Genomic DNA, 15,279 nt, shown 5'->3' with positions numbered 1-15,279 from the left:
CAACCTTATCATTCCCAGCCTCAAGTTCCACAACATCAAAACTCTCTCTGATAGAGAGAGCCACACCACCACCCCTTCCATGCTGCCTGTCCCTTCTGAAGAGCCTATAGCCAGACATTGCAGCACTCCAGTCATGAGAGTGGTCCCACCACATTTCCGTGATGGCAACCAAGTCATAGCCTGCCTGCTGCACGATGGCTTCCAGCTCTTCCTGTTTGTTACCCATGCTGTGTGCATTAGTGTAGATGCACTTCAGTTGGGCCATTGCCTTCTCTCCCAGCCTTGCCATTGTTACCCCTGGCACAGCTCTAACAAGCCTTGTTTCAGCCCTGTCCCCCTTCTCACCTAGTTTAAAGCCCTCTCAATACGCCCTGCCAGCTCCTGTCCCAGGATCCATTTTCCCCTTAGACACAGGGACCTGTCTGTGGCCATCAGGCCAGGTGCCAAGTAAAGCGCCCCATGGTCAAAAAAAAAAAAAAAAAAAAATTTCTGTGTTGGCACCAGCCTCTCAGCCACGTGTTTATCAGGTGGGCTTTCCGTGTCCTCTCTGTACCCCTCCCTGCCACCGTAGGGATGAACGAAAACACCACCTGTACTCCACTCCATCCACTAACCGTCCCAGTCCCCTAAAGTCCCATTTGATGGTCTTCAGGCTTCTCTCTTCAATGTCATCACTGCCAGCCTGTACTATTAAAAGAGGATAATAGTCAGAGGGGCCAACCAGGTTGGGAAGCTTCTGGCAATGTCCCTGACCCTGGCCCCAGGGAGGCAGCAGACTTCCCTACGGGTAGGGTCAGGCCAACAAATAGGGCCCTACCTGCTCACACCTCATGCACACAGTCTCTCTTGCCCCCCACAGGTGGTAGCAACCGGCTCAGGCACTCCCTGCACCCAGAGACCTGAACTGCCGCAGTTTTGAGCGGGCAGTCAGTCTGGGTGTGTTCATGGAGAGCACACTGTGCCTGGTGTACACCATTGCAGCTGAGCTAGCGGTAGACAGCCATTAGAGGAGGTGTTGGTATGGGCGGGGGGGGGAGCGCTCTGCCCTTCCTGCTCGCCCTGCCTGCACGAAGTATCGCGCCACTCCCTTCTGACGCACCACACCCTGTTTGCCCATCCTGTTCACACAGGCAGGGCGCTCACGCTCGCGCTCCCTAGGGGCAGTTTATGAACGGTCTGGGGTGGGGGCGCTGCTGGCTCCGCCTATGCCTCGTTCTCGCCTCGTTCACCTCCCTCGAGAGGGCTACTGTGTCCTGGAGGCTCCCTCGAGTGGGCTCGGTGCTGGAAAAATTAGCCCTGCCTGTCCGATCCCGCTCTCCGCTGCAGAACGCGTCTGCCCCAGAGCCGATCACCTTGGCAAGTGAGCTTTCTAAAAAAGCTCACTAAAAGGTGACCTTACTATAGATGAAGGGACATGCTATGCTATATCCACATGATTTCTTCCACAGGGAGTGTATGTAGGAAACAAACAAACAACAAAAAAAAAGGCATAAGAATTCTTCACTCTTGAAATAAGGAAAAAAAAAAAAAAAAGTAGATAGTGGAATAGCTGAGAACAGTAGATAATTTTTGCATATTTCAGCGATGAAGCTGGACAACCATGACTCATCCAGGATCCTCCAGCCTATTTACTGAGAAAATCATTAAGTGCTGTTTAATTTGCATCTTGCAAAACCATTATTTTCCTATATAACACAGGGAGGAAGTTGTACTTAGCACTGGATAGATTTAGCCTTCCCTACCTCACTGGTTCCATCAGTGTTTAATTATATGACCCATGTTATCCTGACATTATCGTCATGGTAGAGCTCTATCAACCCCACACAAGGATCTCCCCAGATTGTTTCCACACTTAGAGTCATAGTAATCTGCTCTCAGTCATTGCAACAGTGCCCTTTCCAGTACAAGAAGAGAGAATTATCGCACCATGAGATCATGGTAAGGCAGCCACAAAATCATGCCAGTACTGCTCCGCTGTTTTGACATCCTAGGTTCAGATGGATGTTTCAGATTTCAGAACCATGGGTACTCAATTCAACTTGCCAGATGTTTCACGGTTCCTTTTGGATAAACTCCCAGTTGAAACTTATGCAGCCTGAAAGAAAAAACTATTTTCCTTTTCTTGTCTTTTTATTTTTATTTTTTAAGTGGAATGTCCATTACTACTGTATCCATTTGCATAATTGGCTTCTAATTATAAAGGCATTTGATTGCAGTGCATATAAACAGTAGTTTAAAACATCCCAACAATTGTAACCAAGTTGAACTTGATGAGAAATGTTCACAAAGTTGGCTTATATTTTTTTCACAAGGTAGTTATTGATCAGCTTTGTGCAGCAGAACATGTCCTGGTAAAAATTGAAATGCTTGGAGCTCTAGGAAGAATGAAAAGTTGTCTCTGATGAGCACAACAGCATTGTCATAAATGTAAACAACTCAGAAAACCACAAGGAACTTGGGAGTTTCTGAGGATATGAAATCAAAAACATCAGAAAATTCAGTGTCAAAATAAACTCCTTGAGCCTGTTTTTGCCAAATGCAATGGCAACACTCTAAAACACAACTAAAGGAGTCATAAGAGAAAATACTTCAGATAGTGCAGGATGTGTTTTTCTCTCAGCAGAAGTGAAATGCAACACTCTGGCACCTCTAGGTAGATGTAGATCACACAGTTCTGTCATCTAACACAAATAGCAAGCACAAGCGAAGCAAACACCTCTAGTGTTTTGCCCAAAAAGTAGCAGGAGTGCACCTTGAATTTTCTACTTCATTTGAATGTGGTTTTGTGTTTGTTTTGTTGTTGTTGTTTGTTTGTTTGTTTTTAGGTTAGAAGAAAACACATAGATATTTACTATTGCAGTAGTATACTGTTATGGTAAATAAACTGCTATTACATGAAAACAAAAGGAGGAAAGATTCAAAGAGCAAGTTAGAATTAAATTAGCAAAAATCATCATCCTCAAACTTTTTTTCACTTTTTCTTGATTCCACAAATAACTTTTTTCACTTCATTACAAATAGACAAAGCCATTATAGAGGTAGAAAATGGGCTGATGAATCTTGTAGCATATTTATAATACTTTGAAAACCACAAGCTTTGAACTGAGGAAAGAAAACAGAAATCTTTTTGAGGCCTCAGAGTACAAGGCATTGTTGTCATTAAATGTTTAAATCAGCCCAAATACAGGATAGCATTGAGCAAAACAGCCATTTTCCCCTGCCTATCAAAAGAATTATGATCTGCTCTGCACTAGTTTTCTCCTTCAATCCTTCACCTCTTCATCATCTGGAGGATTTGTCCTTTCTCAGTTTTTCTCATATCTGTAGTAGTGAATAGTGTTGATGACATTTTCCTCTTGAAATGAGGAGCAAAAGAAGGAGCCTTCTGGGAATAATCTAGTCCTTATCTGCATGCATAGTAGCTGTGCCCTCAGTTTTAATATGAAAACGATTTTATCTGAAAAGTAGGTCATCTACCACAGGTGCAGTTGCCATTCTTGCCTTCATCTAGAGCAGAAATATTTCTTCTGAAAATATTAGAAACACCTCATGAAATAACTTAGAACCTTTCATGTTAATGGAAGATTTTTCACCAATTATATGAGAATCTCTGCTTACAATCTCTGCTTATTGTGTCCAGAGTGAGCCTTCCAAAGACAAATAGAAGTTTTTGTGAAAGATAAACAAAATGGCCTTTAAAATCATATTTGGAAAACAAGACAGTCTTTTAAACAAATTCAGTCTATTTTTACTATCATTTATTTGGCTGCATGTTATAACCTTGCAACGTTGCACTGTATCCACTAGGATTATCTGTACCTCTTCAGATATAGTTGATAGGACTTTTCATTCACATTGTTGATAAATGTCCACTTTGCAGCAGATTTGTGGTAATGTCTTATTAACATGAATTAGGTCTTTTTTTCTTTTTTTTTTAAACAAAGTTTTCAAATTCCAGTCTACATTTCTATAAATGTAGCTGGGGGGGGGGGGGGGGGGGGGGGGGGAGATAAATAAATAAAATAAATAAAACAACTTCTCTTATATAGCAAAACTCAGGCTCTCTTAAGTATCATGAGTGTGGTCATCTTCCACAATCCATTTGGCCTCAATCCCTTGCTCTCACTGTGTCCCAGAAATACACTGGACAGCCTACCAACTGTCTGTTGAAAAACCTCACCAAAGCTCACTTTGCTCACAAAACATTATACCAGTTCTTTTTTCCTCCAGTCTAAGGTACAAAACCTAAAACCTTGGGAGGAAGCATAACAGCAAACACTCCACAAGGGCAGAATGTAAGAATTTGCATTTTAGTATTTGTTTTTCACAGGGGTTTTCTTCTGACAAGGTGGAGATGGCACTTTGTGAGTCAAGAGAGCAGGTGAAGAAGGGAGAGAGCTCAGAGGAGTGATTTTTTTTCCTTAAATGACAGATGCTAGAAAAATCCTCAGGCCATTTCTTTCTGCTACCTATGAAGTAAACTGGAGGTGCTGTGTGAAAAAACATGTCTCTCCAGGTGTCACTAAGCTATAAAGCATACAGTACTCAAACACCTTTACCAGCAGCAAAGCATAGCAAATTACGTGAACAGACAATTCACCTCCATCACTACTAATAGTGTGGTGTTTCGTTGCTATGGTTTTAATGCCTTAATAATGATACATCCACAGCTTCTCTAGTAGCAGATTTGCCATTACATATAGTACAGCACATTTAGTTATGAGTACAAACTAACTGATTCCTTCACCGTGCAGACGTGATTTCCATATAACAGAGCTGATGTCTGACCTGAGTTGCAACTGTTAGCTGGCATGCTCTGCAAAGCAAAACTTTATCTCTAGGCTTTCAATAGCCACATCAACCCTCTCAAACTCACTGCATTAAGCTCCCCAAAGTTTTTGACCTGGACAATATTGTCTATCAAACTTCCATATATATGAACAGCAGAAATACAACCTAATGATCATAGAATCATAGAATGGCCTGGGTTGGAAGGGACCTCAAAGATCATCTAGTTCCAACCCCCTTGCCATAGGCAGCGATGCCACCCTCTACATCAGGTTCCTTAGTAAAATGTCAGTAAAATTTCCATTGCTTTTAGAGAGCAAGAGACTGTGACCATGAGATACAATAAACATGTTTGCAATAAACTGTTAAAACACAGGGTGTATTTCAGAATGAGATTAAAAACACAGATTAGTCAATAAACTGCAAATATATGACAGACAGAAGAAATCCCCCCTTTTCTCCCAAATTGGTATTAATAATAATTGCCATACCTATTTTTATAGGAATTTGCTTGAGATATAAAAGCATTTTAAAATGAGAATTAAATTACTCTCATTTTATGTTGTTATTCCTAATTGTCACAGAAATAAGCATGGTATAGATTATCGAACAGAATATAATTGGCAGAACTAGAAATGTCATCCTGTTCCTCAAACACAAACTCATTGGAAATCATTCTTGTAAAAATCTCTTTCCATAACCCAAAACACATTTTACTTCTAATTCATCATAGTGAAGTTATGTCTGTACTGTTTTTTGCATTCTGTTCAACCCAGACAACAGAGACTCTATAGCACCTAATGTAAACAGGTAAAATTTACACATAATTATAACACAGCATAATGCTATTCATAAGTTTAAACCCTGTCTTCACCTCAGTTGAAGTCTGGTTGTTGATTATTTGCTTTTCCCCATCCCTGCACACAGGAGGTTTCAGCTAACCGTTCCTGCCCAAACTTTTTATTTTGTTTCAGCTGGTCTCCCATCCTGGAGCAGAAACTGTTCTGAAACTTGCTATTTAAAAAACTTGAAGTCTTTTAGTATAACTCACCAAATATTCTCTTTTCCTGTAATCCAGTCCCGGTTTGAATAAATCTTGCTTAAGCAATAATTCTAAAAGCTGCAGATATGATGATGGGTGATGTCTTAACTGACATGTACAGCAACTTGCATATTTCCTTGCCTTCAACAGTAATATCACCCTTAATATTTCCAAGAAAGACTATTGCTTTTTCATGGCTGTACTACATTCTCGGTTGAGTCATTTTGTGAGTGAGGAATAGTAAAGTTTTCCTTTTTCTCTGGTGTGAGTACATCTAGCTATTCCTACTTTATACAGAACAACAAAGTATACAAACTTTTGCTTTACTCTGTTGGATTTCTTCTTGTCTTTATTAACCCTATGCTAAAGGTCATCCAGTTCTTTCATAATATTCTAATACTCTCTGATACTACTAAGACCTCACGATTTTGTATCAGCAATAAATTTCACTTACTTATTTCGTCTTTTTAAGGTTGTTAACAAAAACACTGGATAAGACTAGTCTCCCTTCATTTGGCTTCAGATTCTTGTAAATAATCACTACATCCTCTTTCTTCAACTAATCATATCATTTTGGTATCATGATTTACTGAAATATGTGTCAGACCTAACACATTTTCTTTTATACCAAGAAAGAACATCTTATAAAAGAAATAAAGCAGCTTGCTGTGGTCTAGCCCACCTTTTCCTAAGTTACATTTTAGCCCATTTTTCTCATCTCTCCATGACTTACCTTGGCTTTCAAAAACAATTTTGAAATATGCATTAAAGTAACAGGAATGTGTCAGTAGTTATTACAGGTACTTTCTATCCATCTAGACAATAGGTCATATCTTAGCTATATTTCAGCTCTAGTTTTAGAAATTTCTTTGAGAACCAGCAAATGTTCAGGTTTCTTTGTGTGTGTGTGTGTGTGTGTGTGTGTTGAGGAAGAGACCTGGGAAAGAGCTGAAGTCACTATGACTTGCCTATGAATGAGCTCAAGGCCAGGGTTAGCAGCAAAAGGGTTAGAAAGTATGTGGGTTAGAAAGTACCACTTAAAGCAAACTAAGGGATGATGCTAGTATTTCCTCTAGTCTCTCTGAGTAGTCTCTCAGCACAGTGTGGTCCCTGACCTAGAGATCAGCCTGGAGTTAAGTTCAGGCTGAGATAAAATCACAGTCCAGAGCTACATTTGTAATTGGAGATGGAAATGGGCTGCAAAATGAAACTGAGATCTACAAAAGGAATTCTGTGAAAAGAGACTGCCTGTTCCCTTTGAATGCATTAGCTCTGTATATTAAATTTATACCTTGCTTCCAGCTGCAGTAGCATCTGTACTCTTATTTTTGCCTCTCTCAACTGAATTCACTCTTTTCGCAGGACTAACATAACTATCCCATCTTTGTGAATTATGACCATGCCTAAGTATTAAGTCCCTTAGTCATAACCTAAGTGGATTAAAACAATGCAATTTACTCAGGCATAAAGTGATCACTGTTAGCAAACCTTAGCTAGGACAGGGCACTGCAGCTGGTCTCCTCAATAACTCAAGCAATAGCAACCTAGCCCTCACATTCCACACTCATTTGTCATAGGAAACAGAGAAAAGTTTTAGATCTCAGCTCTTGTACTCCAGGAACTTAGTTTCCTAAGACAGTGGAACTAAGAGATTACTGAACATCTTTGGAAAGATGTTTGAAAAAGTTACTCCAGCTCCCCATTTTAAGATATTCCTTAGAGAAATGGCCCTTTCTGAAGGCCAATCCATAACTGTAACAGAAAGTTGTCACAAATATAATCATTTCTTGCTCCAGTGCAAAGTGCCCATCTCTGCAAAGTGCCCATCTCCAGTCCACATCCTCTAAAAATACTCAGCAAATGTTACATTTATATATATATATATATATATATATATATATATAAATCCCCAAGAGGATGACAGGAGAAAAAGAAAAAAAAAAATAAAGCTATACAGTTTAGCAATTTAATTTAGCACACTACTAGAAGTATTCAGTTACAGCGGTAGACACCTAATTAGTTACACAGCTAAAATGAGTCATTGTTCTTCCTCAAAAGGATGTAGCCAAATTTCAGTGCGTATGCACAAAATTAGCTTCATCGTTTGTACTACAGTAATACAGTCCAAATCCTTAAAGCAAATGGAAAGACTCCCACTCATTTTAGTCAATTTAACTTGTCCCTGGACTTCCCTTCCACGGTTTGTGAGGGAGTGGAAAAGAAAAAGAGGTAGATAAAAATCACATTGTGGTACTAAGTTGACTTTCAAGTCAAAATAAAAAAGCTGTCTGTAATTAATGAAAAACAACAGATAAAATGGAACTTTTCAGAATCGGAAGTTTCCAAAATAGTGGGACAAGTATGTCTGGGGCATTAGAGAAAGAACAGCCTAAAGAGACATGGGGAAACTGATTTTTCTGGACCAAGAATGCTATAGAGGGTTTATAAATCTTTCCAAGTCATTTTCTCATAAGATTACCATTGCAGACTAGGAGTTTTGGTTCAGGTTGTTTGTTTTTTTTTTAACTGTAGGTAGTTCAAAAAAAGTCTTTCTCGTGGTGTATTTTAATGAAGAAGAATCAAACAATTCTTACTAACACACCACCTTATGGTATTTCAGAAACAAGAGTAATGAAATATGAATGATTTTGTACATAAAGTAAGAAATCATCATTTGTTACAGAAGAGTATAGTAACATAACTGTGAAGAAATTATGGGGTACAGTCTTAATGAGGCCACTTTCAGAAACAACTCAAAGTGGTGTGTTGAATATATTTTGCCTCTGGAAACAATCCTGCATGACACAGATTAAACCCATTCCTTGCCTTAACCCACTTCCCCTTCTCATATTTCCAAGTATGACATTACTAACTCAGCTACCAAACAATTCAGGCAAGGCAGAAGCTGAGCATTTTGTTCAAAACTAGGCCACAATAGGGCCTGAAGTTTAAGATACCATGCAGGTTGTCTATGGATATTCATACAGGCCTGAGCTTAAAAACAGACCCATTATAATTTATCCAACTAAGAATTCAGACTTAATTTGCATTTAAACTTCAAAACAAGTTTGTTAAGAGAAACATCAAGACAGAAACTAGCAAAGAGCATCGGAAGGAAGACAGCAAACACAACGGAAGTATAGATGTGGAAGAGGACAATATAGACACAAGCACTCTATGACATGTTTTTGTAACTTAGTTCTTCATTAATCCATTTAGGTTTATTGAAAATTACCCTAAGCTTCATTTAAGATAAGCGTTTGTGGTACCACAATTGTCTTCCAAGTTCAGTGACAACAGTAGATGAGTTACACAAGGAGAAAAAACATTACTGAGGTTACAAAACCAAACTCTCAAAAGTTAAGAAATTCCAGATTTAGGATTGCCTAATATAGCTTTTGATACAAGCTTTAACCATGCAATAGCATTTTTTCTCAGACCTCAAGCACAGTACAGGATGGATAATTCTCCTGTCAGAAGTTCCTCAATATTGTGTATTATACATGTTTTTTCCAAAATATTAACTCATGACTTTACTCTAATATAAGGCTTTCAAACATTTCATGAAATAATCTTTATTGTACTTCAAGAAGAAATATGTCATTTTACAACAGGAACATTAGCAAAAGAAAGCAGAAAGATTAAACAGCAAGCGATAGACCTACAAATTTCACTCATTTAAATAAGAAGGAATTTAGACAAGTAAAGTAGGCAACTCAAAATTAAATTTTAAATTACAAACAAAAATGGATGTGTTTGCTGCATTCATTAATGAATCAAAATCTGCATACTTGAAACATGAAAGCTGAAATCTGCTGGACTATACTCTTATTTACGATGACTTAATTCCAGCATGTTTCTGGAAGAGATACCATGCGGGTGTCTCGAAGAGATAGCATAAAATGTTTAAGTGCTGTGTTCCCAACAGGATTCAGTGCACAGAAACATTATCATTAGTTTCATCTTTGGCATCCTTTCTGAGGACTACTTCCCTTCTTTTTTGTCAGAGGCATGACAGGTCTGGAGTACCAGGCAAGTTTAAGTACTCTTTGGCAGACTAAATGGCCCTGTGTTCAAACAGAAGCCACTCTCCTTTGTTAAGGTTTTGAATTTCCTTCCCTTCTTTTTCAAGTGGTCAAGTGTAGTTGTGCCTTGAACAATGCTTTGTGCCTCCAACATTTCAACCTGTGTAGCTTTTAAAGTCAAAGCCAGGTGAAGCAAAAAGGGAGTCAATATCAGTCATTTGTTGGCTTAGTGCTTCTAGCTGAGAACAGCTAAGCTGACCAAAGACAGCTGCAGAAAGCTGAGCCAGAGTGAGGATGGAGCAGCAACACTTGAAAAAAAGCACATTAGACCCTGTCTCCATCCATCACTTTGAGATCCGTTTTGCTTTTCACTTTTAAAAGCTTAGCGGAAGCAATTAAATACTATTATGTTAACTATTTACAGTGAAAAAAATAAACCTTGAGAATGTTCCGCCACCTGCAAAGTTTTTATTTTTTCACTGATTATGCAAGGGGAAGCTAGGAAAGAAGTTGGTGTTCTAGGGAAGGTAAATGGTTACTTTGCTCTTCTCAGTAAAGGCTCCCAGGTACCCAGATATGAATTTTTGCTTTCAGTTCTAAAAACTTTATATCATATCAATAAATCTAGGGAATAGAAGAAAAGAAAATATAATTGGGAAAAAAAATATATAACTCAGAAGCATATCAAATAATAATTTGTGAGTATGCTCTGCTCTTGCAGGAATAAAATCAGAGGTGGTTCTACCATTGCAGTACTGATGGGGGAGAGACACGACAAAAACAACAACAAAAATAATTTAAAACGTAAGTAATGAACAAAAATTTCCAAGCCTCAGCTGAAAAATAAGAAACCCACTGACAAAAGTTCCATTGAATAGAGGAGAAGAGGGCCTTATATACCTATAAAATAAAATATTATATCCCTCCATTTATACCACTCCATTTGTAAATGCTCTTCCTGCTAACTGTAGCGAGTCAGCCCGTCCACATCTCTGTGTCACATTAATTATCTATATTATAAATAATTATTTTATTTGCTTTTCTTATGTTACTCAGTGAAATTATATTTGTACACCTGACTACAAAGGAAGATCTGATTTATTTACTTGGTTGTTACGTGAATATGTAGTACCATTGGAAGAGGAAACTAAGAAAGTTAAGAACAAGAAAAGAAAAGAGATGTAGTAAGACCAAAGTTTCAGAGATATAGGCAAGGCTATTTTCTTTATAGTAGCAAATTTTGTGCTGTACTTAAAGTATATGACACTGTGGTTCAATATAACTGCCAAATTGAAATGATGTGTGAATCACCCATTTCAAAATAACTCCTACTTACCTTGAAATGGAAATACCAAAAAATCTAAACAAATAAGGGAATGTGGTTTTACAGTATTTTTCCTTAACATGCAATGCATTGCCAAACACATGATAAAGCACAGAACTCAATGCCACCTAGGGTAACCAAAGTTCAAATGGGCTTAACACAAGACCTCAGCATCCCCAGTACAGTGGGACAATGACAAACTGTAAGAAAATTGTTTAGCTCTGCGAGGGCATGGAGCGTTTTCCAGAGACAGGGAGAAGGCTGTTCTATGTGGTACTTAGAAGAGATGAACTAACAGCTGGTAGAGGACTATTTTAAGACAAGACTGCTGTAGATGTTGTAAGAATTGTGGAACTCACCCTGAGACTTTCTTCTGCTTTTGCTCAGCAGAGCCCTTGCATAAAATGTTGCTTGGCCTGTTGTCAAACAGCAGCAGTAGTTGGTTCATCATACCTTTCCTCTGTCTCTGAGTGATTTTATTATTATTATTTTATCTACAGGATATCTAATTCTAAATTTATAAATAGTCCTAGGAGATAAGTTTATTTAACTCTTAGTTTTCTCTTGTCAACATCCCTGTCGTCAGTAAGCTAGACTCTCCACTTGCTTCTTTAAAAGTTGAGACAATAATTAATTCAATAATTTGTTCTTCATAAAACCAAATTCACCTTATAAGAGAAAAAAATATATATATTCAGGAAAAAGAATCCAGTCAAAGATACATTGAGAGTAACTTTGAAAGACTCTACTTCATTTTTGGAGACTAACTTCTGCATCTCCTTGAGGCAGGACAAGGTGTTTCTCTCTTTTTTTTTTTTTTTTTTTTTTTTTTTTTGCCACAGGATAAACATGACTCAACTCCATTTTCATGATTCCACTTAAAAAGGCATGAAAAAAGTTCCTATTACATCCACTTGAAAATTCATTTTCAGTGCTTTCATGTGATTGAAAAAGCCTTTAAAAAAAACAAAAAATAAAAAAAAAAAAATGAGAACAGTAAGAAACCTGTGTCTGATGCCAGAGGGGAAATCTACTCAAAATGGTTACCACACCAAAATAAAACATTAGGCAAAAATTATTTATGTTAAAATCTAAGCACAGCTGAATACCAGGGCAACGCAAAGACAAATGAAACACAGTATGTCTCTACATGCTGGGTATACCCAGAAACAATCTACAGAAATACTGATTAAACCCATTGATTATCTTTATATCTAGCTGATAGAAAATGTAATGGAGATGGGAAAAAAAAAATGGAGATGGGAGGGAAAAGAAAAAGGAAAAAGGAAAAAGGAGAAAGAAAGGAAAAAGGAAAAAAAAAACTCAAGGGAAGACCATTAAAGAATTTCAAGCATATGTAGGCTGCTGTTCCACTCCCCGCACCACCACCACCACCCCAAAAGAAAAAAAAAAGTCACACAAAGTCTAAAAAGGATCAGTATGCCAGCACACTTAAATATTGCCACTTTCTAGCCTCTTCCATCTAGGAAAAAAAGCAAGCCTCAAGTTGCTCAAATTAAATCTCCACTCCAATTAAGAAAATGTTATAATCCGTAATAAACAAATGAAATCCAACATTCCTTGACAATGTATGAGCAAATCACTGCGAACAATTTTACTAAACTCTTTTATCTTCCCATATTTTCTTTTGTTTTTAATGTCTAGTCTAATAGCTTTTATTTAATTCACCTCATTAAGTGCTGTGATTTTCATGATGGCAATTGTTTTCATTTGAAGCTAGCTTAAATAAAATCAGCAAATATTAAGTATTTTCTAACCAAACCATATATATGATAATAATTTTTGCTAAGCAAAGGTCCAAATTGCAGATTCTACATTGTTGCAATTAAGGAATGACTCAGTGTACAGACTCAGTGTATTTCCAGAACATTTTGCCATCTAAAATTAATTATGTTCAATCCATGTTTCACATTACCTCAACTCACTCAGTAGGTATACAACCAATTTTATTGAGTATAAAACTTGCTAAAATAAGTCAGGAATTACTTTTAAGCTCTTATTGCCACATAACTGCCTTCAGATGTATGTGCAACATTAAAAAGCATTATTTTCCTTTGGATTTATTAACTAATTCACATGAACCACAATAAAAATAAATTGGATATATTTCTAGAAATCTAAAGTTAGGATTCCTGGTGCTTTTTAGTATGAAAACTGGAGTCACAGGTTGAAGAAGATTCAAAGGATCCATATTTGTGCCAGGGGAAATTTAGATTGGATATCAGAAAGAATTTCTTCACAGAAAGGTTGGTTAGGCACTAGAACATGCTGCCCAGGGTGATGGTGAAGTTGTTATCCCTGAAGGTATTTGAGACATGTGGATGTGGCACTTAGGGACATGATTTATCAGTGGGCTTGTAGTGTTAGGCGGATGGTTGAACTTTTAAAACCTAAATGATTCTATGATAGCAATATATTAAAATTAACGTGCCTGCTAAGTAAACTACGTTGTAAGAATTGCTAGAACTCAGCTGCAAAGTAACTGTGGATTATAAAGGGAAAAGATGTTTCTAAATGTTTGGTGGCTTTTTGTTGTTGTTGTTTTAATGTTATAAATAGCTAATTAACCTCAAAATTGCCAAGATATATTTTTCTTTGGATCTGAATTTACTGGAAAAACTTCATCCTTCCATCATCAAAACTTCTTTTTATGTTTTATCAAAAACAGTTTATAAAATCTCTGATTTCTGTGTGACTGAATTAAGAGGTCTTCACTTCCTCTTTGATATGCTCCATAGGAGCATAAAAGGAACTCTTGAGCTTTTTATACAGTGTAACGAAAGACACACTCTTCTCAGATATTTGTCAGTCTAACTTCTTGAGAAAAGTAAACATGTAGTCCATGAGTAATTTAATATTTCTTTTAAGTTTTTCTTTGCCAGCACTTGCAAATATTGCAAACCTACAGCATGTGCATGCATTTGGTCTCATGCCTGTGAATTTCTGGTAACATGAACCATTAGATCAAAATAGGAAATACTAAATTAAATTCCCGAAAAAAGAAAGAAAAAAAAAAAAAAACTCTTCAGGCACTTCATTAGTCAGAGGTTTATAGGCAACAAGTAGAACAGTGATCTAAGAAATCTGTACTTTTCATATGAGATAAAATGGAGAAAACTGGATTGATATCATATTTTGTGTAATTCCAGTATATACAGGAATTGCTTATGGTGCTTAATCAGGACAGACAAAAAAAAAAAAAGTGGCAGGTGGCTACTCCATCCTTAATAAAGGATATTCAGAGGAATTAGGAAATTTCAGTATTAGACTGGACCTGAGTTCAACAAACATAGGACTTACAGGACTGAATGCAGTTCAAGAAAATAAAACAGAGACATAGGATGAAAATTTAATGAAACACTACATTGACCAAGTCTTATTCCAGGTATGTCAGCATCCAGGGTTAGAAGCCTACATTTTCATTGAAGTAGTACAGGGTCTGAGCTTTGATATCAAAATCAAATATGTAAAGAAGCAGGCATAGAATAGCTGGACTGTTATCGATTCACATCTGAGATTATTCTTATAGTCTTTACAAGATGTTTATATTAGGTCTAAATAAATGTTACAAAAGAAATGTTGCAGGTAAGGGATGTACCTAGCCAAGATAAAGATTGCAGTTGGGAATAAAGAAAATTGAGTATCTAGTTGCGATAAACCAAAAAGCAGCAATGCTTCCAGCAGCTGAAAAAATATATATAAATAAATAAAAATAATTAACCTTTACCTGAAGAAATTCAAGGAGGCAGGGCAGGCCACGGTCTTCTATTACTACAACTGCAAAACTGTGGGTAAGAAGGAAACAGTTTCTTGGGGGACTAATGAGGAGAATTCCCTCTAGTTGTGAAATGTCTGAGAACAGCATCTTCTGCATGCTGAAACATGTCTAATTCAGAAAGCCTAGAAATATACAAGTGAATGAGTCATTAAGATTAAACACCAGTTCTTAAGACACTATGCAATGCTTGGATATCAAATGGAAGATATTTCAAGCAACTATGTTATGTGTACTTTTAACCATGAATTAACCTGTCCAAAATGTCATTTCTTCAATTAAATTGCTTTCAACATGTGTTTCG

At 37.2% G+C, this 15,279-nt stretch overlaps 1 protein-coding gene across 6 annotated transcripts in view; it reads right to left on the bottom strand.

Moving 5' to 3' along the window:
* PTGFR (prostaglandin F receptor) overlaps nucleotides 1–15,097 on the bottom strand; it is a 100,541-nt gene extending 85,444 nt beyond the window's left edge. For 2 of the 6 annotated variants that reach the window (XM_068690379.1, XM_068690391.1), the window contains exon 1: nucleotides 14,928–15,062. Coding sequence is in view for 1 of the 6 variants with exons in the window: in XM_068690395.1 (XP_068546496.1) it covers nucleotides 14,928–15,074 (147 nt within the window). In the remaining 5 variants the exon portion in view is untranslated. Of the gene's footprint in view, nucleotides 1–5,839; nucleotides 5,953–14,927 lie in introns of those variants that run through there. The other 4 variants (XM_068690377.1, XM_068690389.1, XM_068690395.1 and 1 more) reach the window with 3 other exon arrangements.
* Nucleotides 15,098–15,279: the final 182 nt, after the last annotated feature.

The sequence above is a fragment of the Anas acuta genome, chromosome 8 (genome assembly GCF_963932015.1).
Source record: "Anas acuta chromosome 8, bAnaAcu1.1, whole genome shotgun sequence".
Taxonomy (NCBI): domain Eukaryota; kingdom Metazoa; phylum Chordata; class Aves; order Anseriformes; family Anatidae; genus Anas; species Anas acuta.
Note: the sequence above shows the minus strand (reverse complement) of the source record. Positions and strands in the feature narration are given on the sequence as shown.